The 21,692-nt window shown below is 39.8% G+C and overlaps 1 protein-coding gene across 3 annotated transcripts in view; it reads left to right on the forward strand.

Moving 5' to 3' along the window:
* LOC106063634 (uncharacterized) overlaps positions 1-21,692 on the forward strand; it is a 132,703-nt gene that overhangs the window by 72,061 nt on the left and 38,950 nt on the right. For all 3 annotated transcript variants that reach the window (XM_056037661.1, XM_056037660.1, XM_056037663.1), the window contains 3 exons: positions 6,788-6,904; positions 8,628-8,799; positions 17,808-18,003. In XM_056037661.1, the coding sequence (XP_055893636.1) occupies positions 6,788-6,904; positions 8,628-8,799; positions 17,808-18,003 (485 nt within the window). The remainder of the gene's footprint in view (positions 1-6,787; positions 6,905-8,627; positions 8,800-17,807; positions 18,004-21,692) is intronic.

Below are 21,692 nucleotides of genomic sequence, written 5' to 3' on the forward strand. Positions count from 1 at the left end.
AATATTGTTTTATTTTGTCAGGGGGCACCTCCCATTGTTTCGGAAATTATAATTGAAAAGCTCGTCCCGAGACATGACGTTAAACTGCGCTCCTCTTTCCTTAGCACTTTTGGAGCTCAAAAGTGCCCTACTTCTTTTCTATCATTGTGTCTGCCTCCTCTTTTCCTAAGTCTGCCTTCATTGATCATCACACTGTCTCCTTAACTTTAAATTCTCACTACGTCCTAGACCAGTCCGTTTGCCGTGGACTGCGACGGGTAAGGGGGGATAAAGAGATCCTGGTGTTTGAGTGGTGGCTATCTGAGGATAAACCACAACAACACAATACTTTGGCTCCAAGTTCCCCTAGACCTGAGACCCAGATGGCCCGCTCTGGGTCAACCGGCTGGTCATGCCGAGCTACCAGCATAGGTCGTCGACCTATGCTGGAGGGCGGTGGCTGGAGGGTCAATCAGGGAGCTGCTGTATCGGACACATGTCCGATGTAGCAGCTGACTGAGTATAGCACCTGTGTAGCCCTGGCGGGCTCATTCTGGACATCCGAATGGCCCGTCCCCTTGTTGGACTCGATGGCGGGTGGGGAGCACAGGTGCCGAATTAACCAAAATATATATGGACAAAAAAACACACACAAAACTACTTGCCCCAGACCTATGTCTGGGCAAGAAACGCCGAATCGACGATAAAAAAGAGGAGGTCCCAAAAAGCTGTGTCACCTGGCCATCATTTCTGGTGGTTAGATGCACAGAGGAGGGAAAAAGCCTGACCAAGTTGAGCCCTTTTATTATCTATAAGGGACTCAAGTCAGTAGTGGGAGAGCCCAAGAGTGTGTCTAAGCTACACAAAACAATGGAACTCCTTGTAGAAGTAGACAGCAAGACACACTCTGATGGGCTTTTAAGATGCAGAAGACTCTGTGATCTCCAAGTGGAAGTCATGCCACACAAGAGTCTGAACACCAGCAGAGGTGTAATCAGCTCTAGGGACCTACTGGAATGTTCCGAGAAGGAAATAGTGGAGGGCATTGAAGGAGTCACCCATGCCCGGCGCATTACCAGGCGCAGGGAGGGTGAGGAGGTCAAAACCGCCACTATTATCCTCACATTCGGAACTAGGACACCGCCAGAGTATGTGAAGGCAGGATACCTACGAGTTCCAGTGAGGCCCTACATACCTAACCCCATGAGGTGCTTCAAGTGCCAGGGTTATGGACACGGCGCGGCAGTCTGCAAGAGGAACACTGTGTGTGCCAGATGTGCTGGAGAGGGTCATGAGGACAAGGGCTGCACAGCCCAGTTCAAATGCCCAAACTGTCAAGCTGGCCACTCAGCCTACTCCAAGGACTGCCCTGTGTGGAAACAGGAGGTTGCCGTGCAGGAGTACAAGGCAAGAAACGGATGTACCTTTAGCCAGGCGAAATCGGCTGTACTGGCCCTACCCAAGGGCCAATTCGGCTTGACAAAGACCTACGCCCAGGCTGTTGCTAAGAAAGGAAGATCCATAGCCACACAGACGGACACATTGACCCCACCACCCCCTCCTCCTCCCCCAACTCAGAAGAAAACACCGCCAAAGAACACACCTCTGAAGAAACAAGAAAGCCCTGTTGTCATGCTAAAGAACAGGTTCTCTGTGCTCGCTGATGAGAGCATGGAGACTGAGCAGCATGTCAAAACCAATACTCCGGGAGAACCCGGAGACATCATGTCTGACACAGGTTCTCCTCAGAGAACCCAGCCAGACACCCCAACCTCTACCGAGTTAGAGGTTGACCAACTCCCTAAGGGGAGAAATCAAAGCGGAGAGGATGCCCGAGGTGAGAGAGGAGGAAATAACTTCCGCTCTAACCAGAGGGATCTCCCCTCTCCAGAGAGAAAGACTTCCCCCAAAAGGGGGTTGTCCTCCTCTCCATCCAAACCCAAGAATAAAAATACCAAGGTCACTGGAATAAAGGGAAACCCCTCCGGGGGCCTCCCAAGGCCAAATAGCTCCAAGTAGGTCATCTAGAATAAGCCATGGATTCCAGAATTGTACAGTGGAATTGTAGAGGCCTCAAGGCCAATTACGAGGAAATGCAGCTACTGATGGACTCTGAGACTCCTGTAGCTGTCTGCTTACAGGAAACATTTCTGAAAGATTGCATCAGCTTCCGAAGCTACCGTGCTTACACCAAGAATGTTGAGGATGCAGAGAGAGCATCAGGTGGAGTCTGTATCCTTGTGAAGGATAGCATCCCCCATGAGAGGGTAGAACTACAGACCACACTACAGGCCGTAGCAGCTAGGATAACCATTCACAAGGTTATCACTTGCTGCAGCCTGTATCTACCACCAGGCGCTCCATTAAACCGAACAGACATGGAGGACCTATTGAAACAACTCCCCCGGCCTTATTTAATCCTTGGGGATTTCAATGCCCATAACACCATGTGGGGATCCAACAATACCGACACAAGAGGTCGTATGCTGGAGGATATCTTCCTCCAACATGATTTATGCATACTTAATGATGCATCACCGACCTACTTGCACCCAGGAACTGGATCATTCACATGCATTGACCTCACCGTATGCGTCCCCGGACTTCTGGACGATTTTAAATGGTCAGTTAGCAATGATCTACGGGGAAGTGATCACTTCCCAATCATCATTACTAACAATCTCCCTTCATTGGGACGACCTCAGCGGTGGAAACTGAATAAGGCCGATTGGGAACAATTCCAAAAAAGATGCTCTGAGGATATCACAGAAAATATCCTCCATGAACAGAACCCAGCTGATACCTTTGCTAGCAAGCTACTAAGTATAGCCAGGAAAGTTGTACCCCTAACCTCTGCAAATCCAAAACGGCCTAGCAAACCATGGTTTGATACAGCTTGCAAAAGTGCTATTGGTGATAGGAAAAAACGACTGGCTGCATTTATAAAGAATCCTTCCCAGGAAAACCTAAAGCTATTCAGGATAGCTAGAGCAAAGGCTAGACAAACCATACGGTCAGCCAAAAGGAATTCCTGGAGAAGTTTTGTCGGCAGTCTGGATGCCAAAACTTCTGCTAGAGCGGTTTGGAAGGCAGTAAGGCGAATCAAAGGGAAAGAATCAAATGCAATAGGGCATTTGAAAAACCAAGGACGAACTGTCACGTCCCCCAGAGAAATAGCTGACTGCCTTGCATCCTCAATAGCAGAAAAATCATCCACTGCACACTACACGCCAGAGTTCCAAAAAGTCAAAACCAGGGAGGAAAGACACCCCATTGATTTCAGGTCAGAGAACAATGAAGACTACAACAAACCGTTCTCGCTTGAGGAACTGAGGGAATCGCTGGACAAGTCACATGACACAGCGCCTGGAGAAGACGAAATCCATTACCAGTTCCTCAAGCACCTTCCCGAACCCTCATTGGCAGTCCTACTAGGGGTCTATAACTGTGTGTGGCAAACAGGCGCTTTCCCAAACAGCTGGAGGAAAGCCACAGTTATACCGATACCTAAACCGGGAAGAGACGGCTCTGACCCAGCTAACTATCGACCAATAGCACTAACAAGCTGCATCTGCAAAACCATGGAAAGAATGATTAACAGTAGGCTGGTCTGGTACCTGGAAAGGAATAAAGTGATCTCAAACTACCAGTGCGGATTCCGGCAGGGGCGGACAACAACTGACCACCTGGTAAGGCTGGAAGCTTATATTAGAAATGCATTACTCAGAAGAGAACATCTAGTAGCTGTATTCTTCGATATAGAAAAGGCCTATGACACAACCTGGAAACATGGCATTCTACGTGACCTGGCGCTTATGGGGCTTAAGGGACACCTCCCCCGCTTTGTGGAGGAATTCCTGAAAGATCGAAAATTCCAGGTCCGAGTGGGCAACTCCGCTTCTGACACTCATGACCAGGAAATGGGTGTACCCCAGGGCAGCATTCTGTCAGTCACCCTGTTCAACATTAAAATAAATAGCATCATAAATGCGCTGTCCCCTGGCATAGAGTGCTCTTTGTATGTCGATGACTTTGTCATTCTTACTTATGGGAAAAACATGAACACCTTAGAAAGGAAATTACAGTTATGTTTAAACAAAATTCAGGGTTGGGCAAACTATAATGGTTTCAAATTCTCAGACTCCAAAACAGTTAGTATGCATTTTTGTAATCTAAGGGGACTCCACCCAGACCCTGAACTATTTATACACAAAAAGAAGATCCCTGTCGTGAAAACTACAAAATTTTTAGGCCTCACCTTAGATTCCAAATTTAATTTTCTCCCCCACATTAAGGAACTTAGGAAGAAATGCCAAAAGTCATTAAACATACTAAGAGTACTCAGCCATACGGACTGGGGAGCTGACAGAGATACCTTGCTGCTGCTCTATCGGAGTCTAATTCGATCCAAGCTAGACTACGGATCCATAATATATGGAGCAGCAAGGAAGTCGTACCTAAAAATACTGGAACCAATACAAAATGCTGCCCTGCGTCTCTGTCTCGGCGCGTTTCGTACATCACCTATCCCAAGTCTCCATGTGGAGGCTGGAGAACTCCCCATGGATATAAGAATGAAAAAGCTTGCAATGCAGTATATAGTCAAGCTAAAATCCAACCCCACGAACCCTGCTTTTGACTCCATATTTAACCCCACAGAGGTAGAATTATACAATCGAAGGCCTAACGTCATACAGCCGTTGGGCCTTCGAATGAGAGAACCCATCCAAAATTTAACCCCACCCATTGACCAAATCTCTAAAATAGAAACCCCTCAGAATCCACCTTGGCTAATGAATAAACCCAAATTAAATTTATCCCTCCTTAATTTCAAAAAAGAAAATACAGACCCAAGCATACTACAAGTCCACTTTAGGGAACTGCAGGAGAGCTACGGAGATTGTGGCACCATCTACACAGACGGATCCAAAATGGAGGGAAAGGTCGCGTGTGCCTGCTCCTTTCGGAACAAAACAATCTCCCGTAGACTCCCCGATGGCTGCTCCATCTTTACGGCCGAATTGCACGCAATATTGCTTGCACTTATGGCCGTAAAAGCATCAGAAAGGAGTAAATTTATAATCTGCTCCGACTCCAAATCTGCATTGCAAGCTTTGGGGCGGATGAAGACTGACATCCCATTGGTACATAAGAGCCTGAAGCTGTTGGACCTAATAACAGCCGACCGTAGGGATGTCACCTTCATCTGGGTCCCCTCCCATGTTGGCATTGAGGGAAACGAAGCCGCAGACAGAGAAGCAAAGAGAGCCCTAAATCATGCGGTGTCAGGAACCCAAATTCCCTACTCGGACCTGAGACAAAGTATTGCCTCTGCCACCTATCGAGAGTGGCAGAACCGATGGGAGGCTGAGACTCACAGTAAACTCAGGCAGATTGTGGCGGATGTCAGGTGGCGGCCCACATCTAAGGGTCTGACAAGGCGTGGTAGCACAACCATGTCCAGACTTAGGATTGGCCACACCTACATCACGCACTCTTTTGTACTGAAGAGAGAGGAGCCCCCACTTTGCGAGTACTGTGACTCTCGCCTCACCGTGGAACATATCCTCGTTGATTGCCCCAGATACCAGGATGTCAGGGCGAAACATTTTAGAGCCACTAATCTAAAAACACTATTTAATAATGTCGACCCTGGGAAGGTACTGGGCTTTATTCGGGAAGTGGGGCTATCTACGAAGATCTGATTTCTGAATTTGTGAACATGCACTATTTACATTAGATTTTTACCAAATATTTAAATTTTTACTACCTTTACTATTTTAACTGTGAATAGACCTTGATTTTAATTATATGACTGTATAGAATCTGGCCCTTGTTGTTTAGAGAGAGAGTGGTCCTTGAGGGACTGCAGGCACGACATGGCCTAAATTGTGCCGATGTGCCTCAAATCAACAAATCAAATCAATATAATTGAAAAGCACGCAAGTTACCGCTCCGTAATACAAAATTTTCAGTCTGTGAAATCTAGTATCTGTAAGGTAGACTTCAAACGGCCTACTTTACAACGCCTCCGCCATACAGATACTCCTCTACCCATTTCACACTTCCGCACTAAAAAATAGTCTCTGACTTTTCTTCGGTTTTTAAGTTCTTTACGGGGAAAATTTGATAAGCTCCATGTAGCTGTTTGGCCTGTACCTCCCCTCCTCCCCCCCCCCCTCGCATTTTTATTAACCCTGGCCGTTGCAACGATCTATCGCATAGAGTTTTGACCCCAGAATTCTTGTACCTCCATCAGCAACAAATCAATCAATCAAAAAATAAATAGCCATACATATGTTTTAGTTTGTTTTAATAACCTTGTGCAAAATAAAGCACGCACTCACGCAGCTTTGTCCTATTTGAAGGACAAAGAAGCCAAATCAGCTAAAATAAATAATAATTCTTTTTTAAATACGACGTCTATTTGTGCTATTGAAAAAAATATATTTAAGCTTTATGTGTAAAGCTGAAGCCATTTTGGTAAAATGCACAAAAATTAAATACAAAGAGTCAATAGAAAGTTTGCGATTTTTTTATTTTGCGCTTAGACATCGAATCTATTAACTTTTTCTCTCCTAACTGACGATACCAACGCTGATTTCACCAGAATGTGGTAAACAATTACGGAGAGAAAGAGTTAAAACCGTTTCTTAGCGAGCACCTAGGAGATAAAAGGAATCGTGTACGAAATTTGATGTGAATCCGTTTGGCGGTTCCAGAGATCTCTTAATAGATGAGTATATAGGTGAATGAATTGTAATTTGCAGATATATATGCAAATTATATGTAAATGTTTTCATTGCAGCATGGAATCGCCGGCAGTTTTTGGTACACCAGTTGTGCAGTAGTCAACATGATTCTGTTTCCGGTCTTGTCAGTACAGTTTAAGACTCGCGCGCCCGGAGCCAAGACATTTCTACAGGTAAGACATGCACGAGTCTTGTAGGTGTCTTTGTCTTGAGAAATAACAATAAGAAAAAGGATTGGTTTGCATTGTTAGTAGTTATCTGTAACAATAATGTACCGAAATGGGATCCTATTCAGATTTGAAGTTTTCTTAACAACGAAACAATTCTTTTTCTTTCTTTTTTTTTTTGTACGTTGATATATGATCTATAATTAGATCTATTTACAGAACGCTTAAATGTAGTGCAATTGCATCGGTTCTAGGATTGGACGGTTCATTGTTATATACATTGAACCAACCAAATGTGTACATGTTTTCGGTGTCCTTAGTAACAACAGTGATTTCCATTATTAGTACATGTACACATATCATTTGTATGATCAGACTATTTATTATAAAATAAAGAAAGAAGGGGGGGGGAGGAAGAGAGAGAGAGAGGGGGTAGAAGAGAGAGGGAAGGAAGGAAGGAACGCGTGAGAGAGAGAAAGGGAGAGAAAGAGAGGAGAGGGAATTAGATAATGAAATGAGATTAAGAATAAAGGAGAAAAAAAGAGAAATATTTTAATATATCAACTAAATGTGCCATATCAACTAGTGAAATCATATCTAGAAGAGGTGCCACATCAACTAGAGATGTCATATCAACTAGAGATGTCACATCAACTATAGAGATGTCATAGCAATTAGAGATGTCATATCAATTAGAGATGTCACATCAACTAGAGAGCTCATACCAACTAGAGATGTCATATCAATTAGAGATGTCATATCAACTAGAGATGTCACATCAACTAGAGATGTCATATCAATTAGAGATGTCATATCAATTAGAGATGTCACATCAACTAGAGAGCTCATACCAACTAGAGATGTCATATCAATTAGAGATGTCACATCAACTAGAGAGCTCATAACCAACTAGAGATGTCACATCAACTAGAGATGTCATATCAATTAGAGATGTCATATCAACTAGAGATCTCATATCAACTAGATATCTCATATCAACTAGAGATGTCATATTAACTACAGATCTCATATCAATTAGAGATTTCATATCAACTACAGATGTCTTATCAACTAGAGTTGTCATATCAACTAGAGATGTCTTATCAACTAGAGATGTCATATCAACTACAGATCTCATATCAAATAGAGATTTCATATCAACTACAGATGTCTTATCAACTACAGATGTCATATCAACTAGAGATGTCATATCAACTAGAGAAGTCATATCAACTAAAGATGTCTTATCAACTAGAGTTGTCATATCAACTAGAGATGTCATATCAACTAGAGATCTCATATCAACTAGAGATGTCATATCAATTAGAGGTGTCTTATCAAATAGAGATCTCATATCAACTAGAGATCTCATATCAACTAGAGGTGTCAGAAGATCTTATATCAAATAGATATATCAACTAAACACGGCTTCTAGACTATTTAGCAGTCATGCTACTAGATTTATCTACGATTCGTTTGCTACAAAGACTAAGCTTCATGTCCAGCTTGTACGAGTTCGACCCTTACGTCACAAATATGTGTGCCACGTCACTGTCTCAAAGCGCATGTGCGCATTTCTTTTTTTAGAATATTAGGCCTACTCTCGAATACAAGTTATTTAATCTCTAAGCCTTCAGACCACCACTACCCCAAACGCTTGTACCGACATTTTATATTAATCCTTTACTTGAAGACTATTTAGAGAGTGATCTCAATTATGTGTCTGCAGGTCATCCACGCGAGGTTTGGGTTCGTGGCCCACGTTGTCTTCTGTTTCTTCGCTCTGTTGATGAACTTCATGGTGACCATCTGTCTGCTGACCGCTTCGACGGCCTTGTTGCAGGCACTGGTCAAGGATGCCAGTGGAGAGTACTGTGTCATCATCATGGCTACCCTATTCGGTGAGTCTTTTTTGTTAGAAAAACCGACATATTAAGAGCACAACAGAAAGAGACGGGGGAGGAAGCTTTAGTAATTACAAAGCTTATTTAAACTCATTCTGTCTGGAATTAGTTCGTTTCACGTTATTTCTCCCACACCCGTTTTCTGATTAAGTTGAAACTTTACTTAACGAAACATGAATCAATGAAAAAATAATGACTGATTTGTCAATATATTATCGGTAATTTTTTTTTTTTGGTAGCAAAAAAGGAAAATAAATGGTAATTATGGAGAGATATGGTAGTATTTGTGAAGTTATTTCCCTTATTACGTTTTGTACACACTAATTCTCCCTCTTCCCATTCTCGGATCAAGTTGAAATCTCGCATTATTATTCATAGTGGTGGACAATACATGAATCCAAAAAAAAAAAAATACCAATTAGCTAATCAATAGATGGTTATTAAATAATTTTGATTTATATAGAAACAATAAAATATATTTTTATAATACTTCTTAAAAAACAAAGCTTCTCTTCGAAGTACGTATATCAATTAGTTTGGATCAGTCATGTCATTAAATTTGTAATAGATCTAGACTAAGAATACAAAAAGCATTTATAACAAAAAAAAAATGGGATCAAGCCAACACGATAACCACTCTGCTAGTGGAGAGCTTATGAACATGGAAGAGGGTATAGTTATCTATTGTTTCTCTAGCCTCGTCCTAGTTTTTAGGTTTGTGTTCACTAAGACTTAGACGACGACCTATAAAGGGGACTAATTCAGCTTATAACACAACTTCAGTCAGTTACAATTTCTTCCCCTTGTTTGAGATACCAAACAAAATAATTAATAATCAACAGTTAATTAAATAGTTGGTTCAATTTGTTTGATTGATTCTTGTGTTGTCAGGTAAAATAAATAATTGTGCAAAGTTTCAGCTCGATCCGAGATTGGGTGTCGGAGAAATAACGTGTATAAACTTTTTACCAGACAGACAGACAGACAGACTGAGTTAGTATAAGCTTTGTAAAAAGAGAGCCTAATCCTGCAGTATTGACGTATATGACAAGGTTTTGTTGCTTGTTACTTATGTTAGGGTTAATGTTATTAAATCAAGGCCCGAGTGTCATCTCCGGTCCTTGACGATGTGCTGTTCTATCCTCAATGTATCAATGCAATGTGCACACTAAATGAAATGCATGTGATTTAAAACAATAGATGGATTTCTACACTAATGCTAGACCACAATTCCCTGTTTATCGAGTGACTCTATGTTTAACTACTTCCTGATCTCAACACAAGCCCACATAAAACACAGGCCCACATACAACACAAGCCCACATAAAACACAGGCCCACATACAACACAAGCCCACATAAAACACAGGCCCACATACAACACAAGCCCACATAAAACACAGGCCCACATACAACACAAGCCCACATAAAACACAGGCCCACATACAACACAAGCCCACATAAAACACAGGCCCACATACAACACAAGCCCACATAAAACACAAGCCCACATACAACACAAGCCCACATAAAACACAAGCCCACATAAAACACAAGCCCACATAAAACACAAGCCCCACATAAAACACAAGCCCACATAAAACACAAGCCCCACATAAAACACAAGCCCACATAAAACACAAGCCCACATAAAACACAAGCCCCACATAAAACACAAGCCCACATAAAACACAAGCCCACATAAAACACAAGCCCACATAAAACACAAGCCCCACATAAAACACAAGCCCCACATAAAACACAAGCCCACATAAAACACAAGCCCACATAAAACACAAGCCCACATAAAACACAAGCCCCACATAAAACACAAGCCCACATACAACACAAGCCCACATACAACACAAGCCCACATAAAACACAAGCCCACATAAAACACAAGCCCACATACAACACAAGCCCACATAAAACACAAGCCCCACATAAAACACAAGCCCCACATAAAACACAAGCCCACATAAAACACAAGCCCACATACAACACAAGCCCACATAAAACACAAGCCCCACATAAAACACAAGCCCCACATAAAACACAAGCCCCACATAAAACACAAGTCCGTCTAACAATTATCTTACCACATTCTAAACCAATTCCCCCCCCCCCCTTTTTCCGAAAAAAAAAAAGCGCGCCATTGTGTCACAACCAATAAAAAAAAATGTCGTCTGCTTGTCAAGTTCTTTTAACTGAAAATAATTTTGATGAATCGCAATTCGTTAGCTTCGTTACCTCCTGTTTATGGTCCACAATAAGGTCCTAGAGGTTCAGTTCTGTTCAATTCGACTTTGTGTTTTTTTACGATAGAAAACGTTTGGGCCCCTGTTTCTGTTGTCGAGGGTTAACTCTTTCTCTCCTAACTGACGATACCAGCGTTGATTCCACCATAATGTGGTAAATAATTACGGAGAGAAAGAGTTAACGAGGGTGGCATGTGGTTAGCACAATGCTAACCGCCTTTTTACTTGCCCCAAGGAATGTCTGATACCTCAGTGAGGTGCATTAACCCTTTAAACGCGTGTGGTAGTTTAGCCTCTTAACATCAGAAAAATGCAATCTCCTTATATTGTATGCACTTAGAGTAAAACAGCTCAGCAGTTTAAGGGTTAAAAAAAAAAAAAAAGAAAAAAAATTTTAAAAATGAATTTATTTTAAAAACACAAAGCGATTATTAAGTGTAGTTGTATCAATTAGTTTGGATCAGTCGTGTAATTAAATTTGCAGTAGATCTAGACTAACAATAATAAATATGTGTGATAGAGATACCATTTTAGGTATTGTTTTTGTTTAGATCAATTTCATGCTTTCTCAATGATCCTACACTTGTCTGAACCAGGTGGGGAAAAAAACGAGGCGGGGAGGAGAGAGAAGGGAGTATCTGCTTGAATGTTGCCGTGATCGCTTTTTGCATGCACGTTATAAAAAAGAAAAAAGTTGTAAGACTTGAGTTTCAAACTCGCGTGCTCAATCTTCCTCAAGAGAATTAAAAACCACTCTGCCAGCGAAGTGCTTATGAAATGATAATGCTTTACATAGTTATCTACTGATAGTTTCTGTACACCAAAGATAACGAGGTTTTATTCAGCTTATACCACAACGTCTTTCAAGTACTATTTCTTTCCCTTGTTCGATACCGAACGATATAATTAATTACCAATAGTTAATTATCTAATTGGTTAATTGTTTTTTTATTGATGGTACAAGAAATAATTGTTTAGAATTTCAACTTGATCCGACATTGGATGTGGGAGACAAGAGTGTGTTGATATAAGCTTTGTAAAAATCCCAGTCTTCATAGGGACTGGAACTCGTGACCCTTAGTTCTAAAGCCCGGCGTTGGGTGATGAGGATTGCTATGGACCCTTAAAAATTCCTGATATTCCTGAACTTTTTAATAAATGTGCCAGGTTTTTCTCTTATTACGATTAGAGATATGAAAAAAGCATTTGGATAATACAATCGGCTATCGTCTGCAGACATGCAGACGTGTGAACTGCATGAACACGCATGTGTTGATGGCCCCCTGGTGGGGTCTTTCAATCAACAGTCGCGTCTTTCAAAGCTAGGAGGGCGTGCCGCAGCACACAAAACTAGCAGCCAAATTATCAGGTGGCACGTTTAAATCATATTTGTTGACAAATAAATAGATAAACAGACAGACAGACAGATAGATAGATAGATAGATAGATAGATAGATAGATAGATAGATAGATAGATAGATAGATAGATAGATAGATAGATAGATAGATAGATGGATGGATGGATGGATGGATGGATGGATGGATGGATGGATAGATAGATAGATTAGATAGATAGATAGATAGATAGATAGATAGATAGATAGATAGATAGATAGATAGATAGATAGATAGATAGATAGATAGATAGATAGATAGATAGATAGATAGATAGATAGATAGATTTGTAAAGAAAGACAAACACTGATGAACAATCTCTGAGTTGAATAAGTGCATTTAAATATTCCGAATAAAATGTATGTATATATAATATAAAAGACCGGATACAAAACTACTTGGCGCACAAAGTAACATGGGAATGTTTATGTTACTCGCCTGTTCACTCGCGTCAACATAGAGTCAGAGTCGTCATGGGGTTTTGTTGTTTCAGTATAGTGCCCATTGCTTTAAGTGCGGACGTTCACACCAGGGGTCGCCTCTGTTAGGATTTGCCATCGCGGTATTTTTTTTAATTCAGTATTTTTGGCGGCCCCCTAAAGGGGAAAAGACGCTATTAGTTTTGAGTGGAATGTCTGTCCGTCCGTCCGTCCCGTTTAGATCTCGTAAACTAAAACAGATAATAAAAATCCGACATCACAATATTTTAGACCATTCAAAGTTCTGATGCAACAGCTACTTTTGTTCTTTTCTGAAAGCGAAAAGTCAATTTTTTCAAATCACTTATGCAAGCAGTTTTTTTTTTAAAATAAAAATACAGTACTTTTACAACTATTCACTATTAATAATAACAAACACGGGAGGCCCCTTAGTAGGAGAGATGACCATTTACCATATTTTCAACACATTTATGGAAATGATTTTAGATTTTTTGTCAAAAATGTTTTTTTTTACATTTCAATTGCTAAGTTATGTAAGTTATGTTAGATCAATTTAATACTCATTATAAGACAGCAGTTAGGCCTGGTTCACATCTAACTTCACATTCACTTTCACCTATCCTTTGGTCTGCTGGAACGATGGGGCAGCACACAAGATCTGGCAACCTTCTTTCTCCATTCTTCTCTGTCATTTGTCTTTGATAGAATTTCATTTTGATGTTCTTTCTGAAAATATCGAAACCTGCCCTTTTTAGCTGCCAGGGTGGACCACTTCGGGAGCTGATTTTCAGTTTGTGTCTCCACACAAACTGTCTTTGTAACCTTGTTTTTTTTTTTTATTTACATCAATCTCTTATACGCCACTCAAAGGATAACAAAACAAAGCGCCAATACTTCACCAGAGACAAAATTTTGATTTAAATTGTAGATCAAATACTGTGAAGTCCAATTGCCATTTTTTTTCCCAGAACTATTGTTTACATAAACATTGTTATACTCAACACTGAGGACAGCAAACAGTACGATAAAGACTTCCCAGGGGGCTGTCGTTCTAACTGAGTGTCTATAATCTCCACTTTACCGGAGACAAAGGTTACTTAGTCACAAATGTTGACAGTTCGTTGCCATTATTTTTTTATTTTTTTTGAGACACAGTCGTTAGAATTGAGTGTTCCACAATATCGGCTTCATCTGAGACATAAGTTTTGATTTATAACTGCCATTTTTGCCCAGAAACATTGGTAACGTTAATATTGTTATACTCGACACTGAGGAGCTAATTGTCAAATATGTAAACTAACAAAAATCATGTTTCAGCAAGCTAAAAAATTTTTTTTTATTATTCTCGCTAGTTGTAGTTGCTTAATGAAAAGCAATTAAACAGATTTCGCAATAGCCAAATAAAAAAATAATAAAATTTTTGAGGTTGAGCTGGAAAAATAATCTTTTTGACATGGACAACTAGAAATAGAAAAAACAACAACTCTGCATTCAACTAAACCTTGATTTAGTTAAATGTGTTACAGATAGGCAAAGCCCCCCCCCCCCCTCTCTCTCTCTCTCTCTCTCACACACACACATACACACAGACCTACGAGCACACCAGGCAAACAAACCCATAAAATGACGACATGATTTCTGCATTACGATTAGCATGACCCAACAGTCGGTACATTTGTTCGAAACTAAACAAAGTAACCAGTACATTTGTTCGAAACTATAGAGTTGACATGAAAATGGGGTTTCCCCGCTACTTGGCCAGCGGGCTAATTTCGGTCTTTTGCCAAACTATTTTCATTTGCAGAGAAAAAAAAAAGGTTCTCTTTTTTTTTTAAGCATTTCTATTTCAACAACATTTTTTTTTTATTTGTAAATTTGTACAAAATCGTTAATCGATATTCAGACACTAGATACTGAAGCTAGAAACAAGGCTTGGGCATAACAAATAATAAAAAAAACAAATCATGAATGTAATCTTCATTTTATTGTAAGTTCACATTGTTCTGTGTTTTTCCCTCGTTACAAAGCTATACCAACTAACTCTGTCTGTCTGTCTGTCTGGTAAAAAGTTTTTACACGTTATTTCTCCCACTTCCGATTCTCGAATCAAGTTAAAACTTTGCCTCAAGTATTCATGGTTCCTAACAAAACATGAATTAATTTTAAAAAAAACAACTTATTAATTAATTAAGCGATGTGGGGAAAATATTGAAAATTGAACGGGCCTGCCATTGGATGAGATTCTATCCACGCCAAATGACAGAGAAGAAAGAACAAGGGCGGTCGACAGATCTTTTGTGATGCCCCAATGATCCAACAGACTAAGGGATGGGTGAAGGTGGAATCTAATTCTATAGAAAGTGAACGCCAATTATTATATATATATATATATATAGTTATCAATGTTTCCGTATTCTTTACACCGGAGGCATCAAAATCTTGTTACTTTTGGAAATTTTATATATATATATGTATGATCGATTGGGCGACTTTCCCTTTTTGTTTTCTTAATTTATTACGAATTTTAAAGACTTAAAACGGGTAACATAGCTCGTCCATTTAAAGTGTCATTCATTAGACATACAATATGTAAAAGTTACAACGAATAAATTTGATTTGTTCGAATCGATAATTTCGAGGTCAACCATGTTACACCTACATTTTTATTATTAATTTTTTTTTCAAACTACTGACAGATATTTTTTTTTTTTTTTGGCGTCTTATTCTTCCATTTGATAGACACTCAAAGCGTCCAGATCTTCTGCTTGCCAATATTGCCGCCAATTTTTTTTTTTTTTTATATGAACTTAGCAATCAGCTCAAACCGAAATTCGGAATTCTCTTATTGATCATCACCTCCTCTTCTACATCCCTCCACCATTCCACCCTCCTTTTACATCCTCCTCGCCTTAAGACCTCACCCCCCCCCTCTTCCTCCCATGTCCACTTCCCACTCCATTCAGGATTTTTCTCCCCTCGTCTCTCTTTTTTGTTTCGCGCTCTTTTTTTTTTTTTTTTGGTTCCGTTGTGGTGCACTGCTTCCCTAGCAGACGATCACCTGCTCTATTAGGCAGGTAGTTGCTTCATGATCCGTGGGCCTCTTCTGGCGCCGCGGGAAATTGATCGAGATAGCCTTTATCGTTTCAAGTGAGTTTTGGTTAATTTTCTCACGGCCAACCGCTGCGTGTCGTGTGACCTATGAGGCGGGGGGCAAATAATAAAAAAAAAAGCTGTTATTTAAAATCCATCTTTACTCTTTACCCAAGTTTCCAAAGAGAGCATAATGGATATGGGTAAGCTGAGATTGGGGAAACCGATATGTTTTGAAGTGCGTTTTGAGGATAAGAATGGTGCCGTACGCTTTTTTGACGTCATCAATATATGCATACTTCATCACCCCATCATATTTTTATGCGTCAGCAGATATGCTTTCAATTAGAATATGGCCAGGTGAATTGATTTCATAGCAGTTAAAATTGTTATTTTGGAAGTGTTTGATAAATCTGATTTAGTTTGAAATAATAAAACGAGAGTATCTTTTAAAATGACGTCATTAAATGTGATCTGAAATAACGGTAACTCTTGACTATAATTTTCTAGCGCATTAAAAAAAATATTCTACTTAAAAAGTAGTGTAACTATTGATTGCTTCCGGTTTGAGCTGGGATGGTAGAGCCTGGGCCGGCCTTAGCACACTGCAACCTAAGCCGCCGCAGCGAGCCCCGCACTTTCCTAGGCTCCGCGCTAATTCTAGGTGTAAATTATTAAATTGAACCATTCTATGTATACAACAGGGTTCCCATGGCCTCCTGATTTTCCATGGCCTCGTGGAAATCTCCTGTAATTGCAAAATATACGAACAAGTCATGGAAATCTCCTGAAGTTATACAAATAACCTTAAAAATAGACAAAATTATCACTAGGGGGGTTGCCATCCAATATGGTGAATGTCAATCCTAAGCAAAATATATAAAAAAAACGGTATTGTCAGCTTTCATTTAATACAAATTTAATACAAAAACGAATTTATTTTCTAATACAAAATCTTAATTTTCTATTATTATCCTTATCCCTACCCAGAATGGGCCCCTCGCAATCCATTTTGAATAGGGCCACGCAATAGTTAGGGCCGGCCCTGGTTATAGCACTATTTATTACATCGATCTAAAAATGGGGTTTCATAAAACCAATGATATTATGGTAATAGAACATGCATCCTCTGTTTGGGACCCCTCAACTCAAAAAAACATCAAGAAACTGGAACAGACACAAGCTAGAGCAGTGAGATTCATAACAAACGAATATTCACATTTAACTAGAGTAACACCTTTAGTAAAATCACTAAATTTAGAAAGCCTTCAGGACAGAAGACTCAAAAGTAAAGTAGCAACTATACATAAAACACTGAGCCATAATCTTCAAATACCAAAACAAAATCTAATAAAATACTCAGAAAGACAAAAGCACATTCCTCGCTCCATATGCTACAACAAATATGTACAAATGCTAAATGCTCCTTCTTCCGTGGATTCTTCCCTAGTGCTATTGGAGCATGGAATGGGTTGCCTGAGCCAGCCAGAAAAACCAGTGACTTGGCAGAATTTAAGTCATTGGTTAACGTGTTTGACGCAACAATTTTTTTACAGTAACGTCTGTATTTTTTTTTTTCTAAAGAAGGAAACCTCAGAATTTGCGCTATTCAATTTTAGCTTTATCATCATGGGAATCCTTGGGCCTCTTTTCTTTGCCTCTTTTGTGGGCTTTTTTTTTTATAGGTTTTTATTTGTAAGTTCTAATAATTTACAAGTTTTAAATCATATTTTATAAGATAAGCAATTGCTCTCAATTACATACGAAAGGGCTATTGTTGTTTTAAAAAAATATATGTACTGTTTTTTCATGTTTTATTTTAGGTAGCTACTCGTTTGTCGGCGGTCTGGGCTCCACCTTCTACGTATCCTACTTCAACACAGTCATCATCTTCATCTGCCTCTTGAGTTTCACAGTTAGCATCTTCTACAGCGGCGAGAACGGTGGCTCCTTCAAAGCCATTGACTTCATCTACGAGAAGGTCTACTGCCTGGTGGGCCCTCAGAACAACGAAGAGAGGTAGCGAGATTAACCCTTTCTCTCCGCAAATTGTTTTCCTCGTCCCGATAGAGTTATTCATTTTGTTCATTTGCATTTCATTTTCCTGTTAGGATTAAACTTCAATAACTTTTTTGTTTGTTGTCAGAAAATGTTATATTTGGTATCGAATTATAGGGAAATACATGTTCTTTTTACACAAGACAAAATCAAGTTTGAAAATCCAGTAATCATTTTACTGTAATGGGGTCAAATCAACGTTAGCATCGTCAATTTGGAGAGAAAACATTAAGACATAGGATTGCGTCCTTGTTTGATTCATTGTATTTTAGGACCACCCAGAAACTGACTATTTATCAGACGCTTAGTCCCTGCCTGAGGTCATTCAGTCACCTGACGTGTAGGACTTGTTTGGGGCCATATATACTAGGATCACTGGTCAATTATAGAATGGTTAGTTAAAGTCAACGTTCCCCTTTTAGACCTTGCTATCCATAGGGGAGATGTTATTAAGGTCATCTGTTTCTTTGGCCAAAGGTTAATGAGCAGGGTGTCATGTGGCCAGCACGACGACCAACAGCCTTTACTTTCCCCAACTATGTTCAGGTATCCATTAGAGCTGGTTGGTCTCAGGGGCGCCCTAAAAATCCCGAAATTCAAAATCCCAGTCTTCACCAAGCTTTGTACCCAGGGCCCCAGGCTCGGAAGTAAAGCGTTTAACCACTCAGCCACTGCGCTCCCCTGTTAAGGTAATTAAACGTACTTCATTCAGGCCTTTCAATTATTTTTTTTGGGGTGGGGGGGCAGGTGATGTAAAGTTCATTTATTTCTGTGCACGACAGCTTATGAGGTAACCATCTGGCCAGCACAACGACTAACATCTTTTACTTCCCCAGGGTGTGTCAGGTACCCATTAGAGTTGGACAGACTCAGGGGCGTCCTAAAAATATCTAAGCTCAAAATTGTGGTCTTCATCGGGATTCTAGCTTGAGTCCTTTCGGTTCGGGAGCCAAGCGCTTACCACTGAACCACCACTTCTCTGTGTTATACATCCCCTACCATCTGATCGTCTCGAACCCCAGACCATTCGTTATAGATGGCGTCAACACTTGCTTGCAACGTCACAGCCTGTGGGAAGTTTAGACCAATAGCTCGTTGCCACGTCGTGCAGACCTGTGACCACAGGTTGTGACGTTGCATGTCGGTGTTGAGGCCTTCTATATAACGAATGGTCTCGTTTGAACTGAACTGATGTGTGCGTTTGCTAAAAGAACATAGTACACATTTAGGCTATCTGTCTGTTCTGTGGACGAAGTTTGTTTTTCAACTCATTGTTGTTGTTTTTGGTAGTGGTCATGTCCGAATTGAAGGGAGGGCAGGCGGGGATATACCCCCCCCCCTCCCCGGGGTATACGCAAGAAAGAAAAAAAAATTAATCCGAATTTTCTACAGGTCAGAAACTTTTGAGTTGTTGTTGTTTTTTTTCTAGCATTTTTAAGGGCTGGCAAAAATATGATTATGAAGTGTACGCTTATAGCATGCTCGGAATTAATAAATACGTCTCCAGATTTACGACTCTGCGTCTACCAAAAACCTTTCCCTCCACAAACTAAAAAATATACAATTTTAATACTAAAATAGGCTTATAATTTTTTTTAAAAGGAAAGTAAGATTCAATTTATAAAAACTGTTATTTCTTTCTTCTAAATTATAGCAAGCTTTTAGATATAAGTATTTTCATTTAAAAGTGGATCTTTAGTAAAGCTTTCGATAAATTGGAAGGGTCTCCATAAAAATCCTGCCCCGGGGGGCTTCACTTTCTTAAATCCGGCCCTGGTGGTGGTGGTACCGTGTGTGTGTGTGTGTGTGTGTGTGTGTGTGTGTGTGTGTGTGTGTGTGTGTGTGTGTGTGTGTGTGTGTGTGAGAGAGTGTGTTACTGTTTGTTTCGCCTCAGAAATAGGTCATAAGGTCAATTTATAATGCTTGCTTTGTTGGATTGTATGTTTTAAATAAGTCTTATTAGCACTTGAAATAATACTTGAAGATAACCAACACAGTTTTTGATAATGTTTATAAACACGTCCTTGTTGACACTGATTCTATTGAAGTCAACACGAGACAGGAATCAAAAGTCATGCCTATCAAATCGTGGTGTGAAACCGAGGCTTATTTTCAATGGCGCGCGAACAAAACAAACAACCGAAAATGACAGAATGTTAAAAGCGGTGGCGTAGCCAAGGATATTGGGGCTCGAGGGGCGCCTGCATTTTGACATTCGACATCATTACATGAGATAATGCCGTAATATTTAATGTAAGAACAAATTTAGGACACCTTTTGTGGCCCCCCCCCCCCTCTAGTGGGAGCCGGGGGATTTTCAAATTTGGACCCCCTCCACCACCCTAGATACGCCACTGGTTAAAAGTTAAATGATAATTTTTAGTTGAGTTAACAAAAATAAGATAGAAGTAAACTAAATCAGTGGCGTAGCCACTATGGCACTAGGGTCTCATTGAGCCCGGGTCCACGACCAACTTTGGCTCAAACGGGCTATTATAAGTGAAAAATGTGCCGACTGTAAGTACTTAAATGTTTGAGATTCTTATCTTATTTTTTTAAAACCATTATACACATATATTTAATGGCGTTTAATTATCGTCATTTAAATGTTTGAGATTCTTATCTTATTTTTTTAAAACCATTATACACATATATTTAATGGCGTTTAATTATCGTCATTTAAAAATTTAAGTCCCTTTCAAGACAATCGATTTATCGGGCAGATGATGTAAAGGTCATCTGTCTCTATTGCAAACGGTTAACGAGGGTGTCATGTGGCCAGCATAACGACCAACCGATTTATTTTTTTTTCCCAACTAATGTCAGGTACCCATTAGGGCTGGGTGGACTCAGAGGCGCCCGAAGATCCCGAATTGAAAAATCCCAGTCTTCACCAGGATTCGAACCCGGGACCCCCGTTTAGAAGCCAAGCGCCAATGTGTTAAATTATATTTCTAGTATATTTACCAAAAAGTAAAAAAAAAAAAATCGATGTATGGCTTATTACTTTAGTATGAAATCTATTACATGGAGATAACTCATAAATTGTTATAGCTTTTCATCAAATTCTATTGTTTTTCCTTTTTTTTTTTTAATAATAAGAATAGGAAGAAGAAGAAGAAAACTAATCATATTAATTAGTAAATAATATGCCGTTATTGATACATTATGTTTGGTTTAAAATTTAGATGTATATATCTTATATTAATGTATGTTTTCACTAGTCAAGATATACGAATTAATTATATGAGTAAACAGTAATTATGCAGCTATTTTTGACATAGCGTTCGTTTGCTGCTAAAATACACATTCAATAATCCAAACTCGATGGTAAACCAATCCTGTATTGGAGTAGAAAAGATCAAAAGTGTCTGTAGTTTTAAATAAATTTTAGCTGTTATCTCAGGTGAGTAAACCAAACTGAATTTCTGACCAAAATTGCACAATCCGAAGCAGCACTTGTAAAGCTCATAACAATCTGAAAGGCATAGCCCTCGACACGAAAATCAGACTGATGCGCTCCCTGGTCAAGGTTACATTCTTATAAGCTTGCAAATCTTGGACGCTGACTGCAGAGCTAGAGAGGAGGATTCTAGCAATGGAATTCAGATAATACAGAGATATTTAAGGTATCAGGCCTACAAAGACCT

The sequence above is a fragment of the Biomphalaria glabrata genome, chromosome 8, assembly GCF_947242115.1.
Source record: "Biomphalaria glabrata chromosome 8, xgBioGlab47.1, whole genome shotgun sequence".
NCBI lineage: Eukaryota > Metazoa > Mollusca > Gastropoda > Planorbidae > Biomphalaria > Biomphalaria glabrata.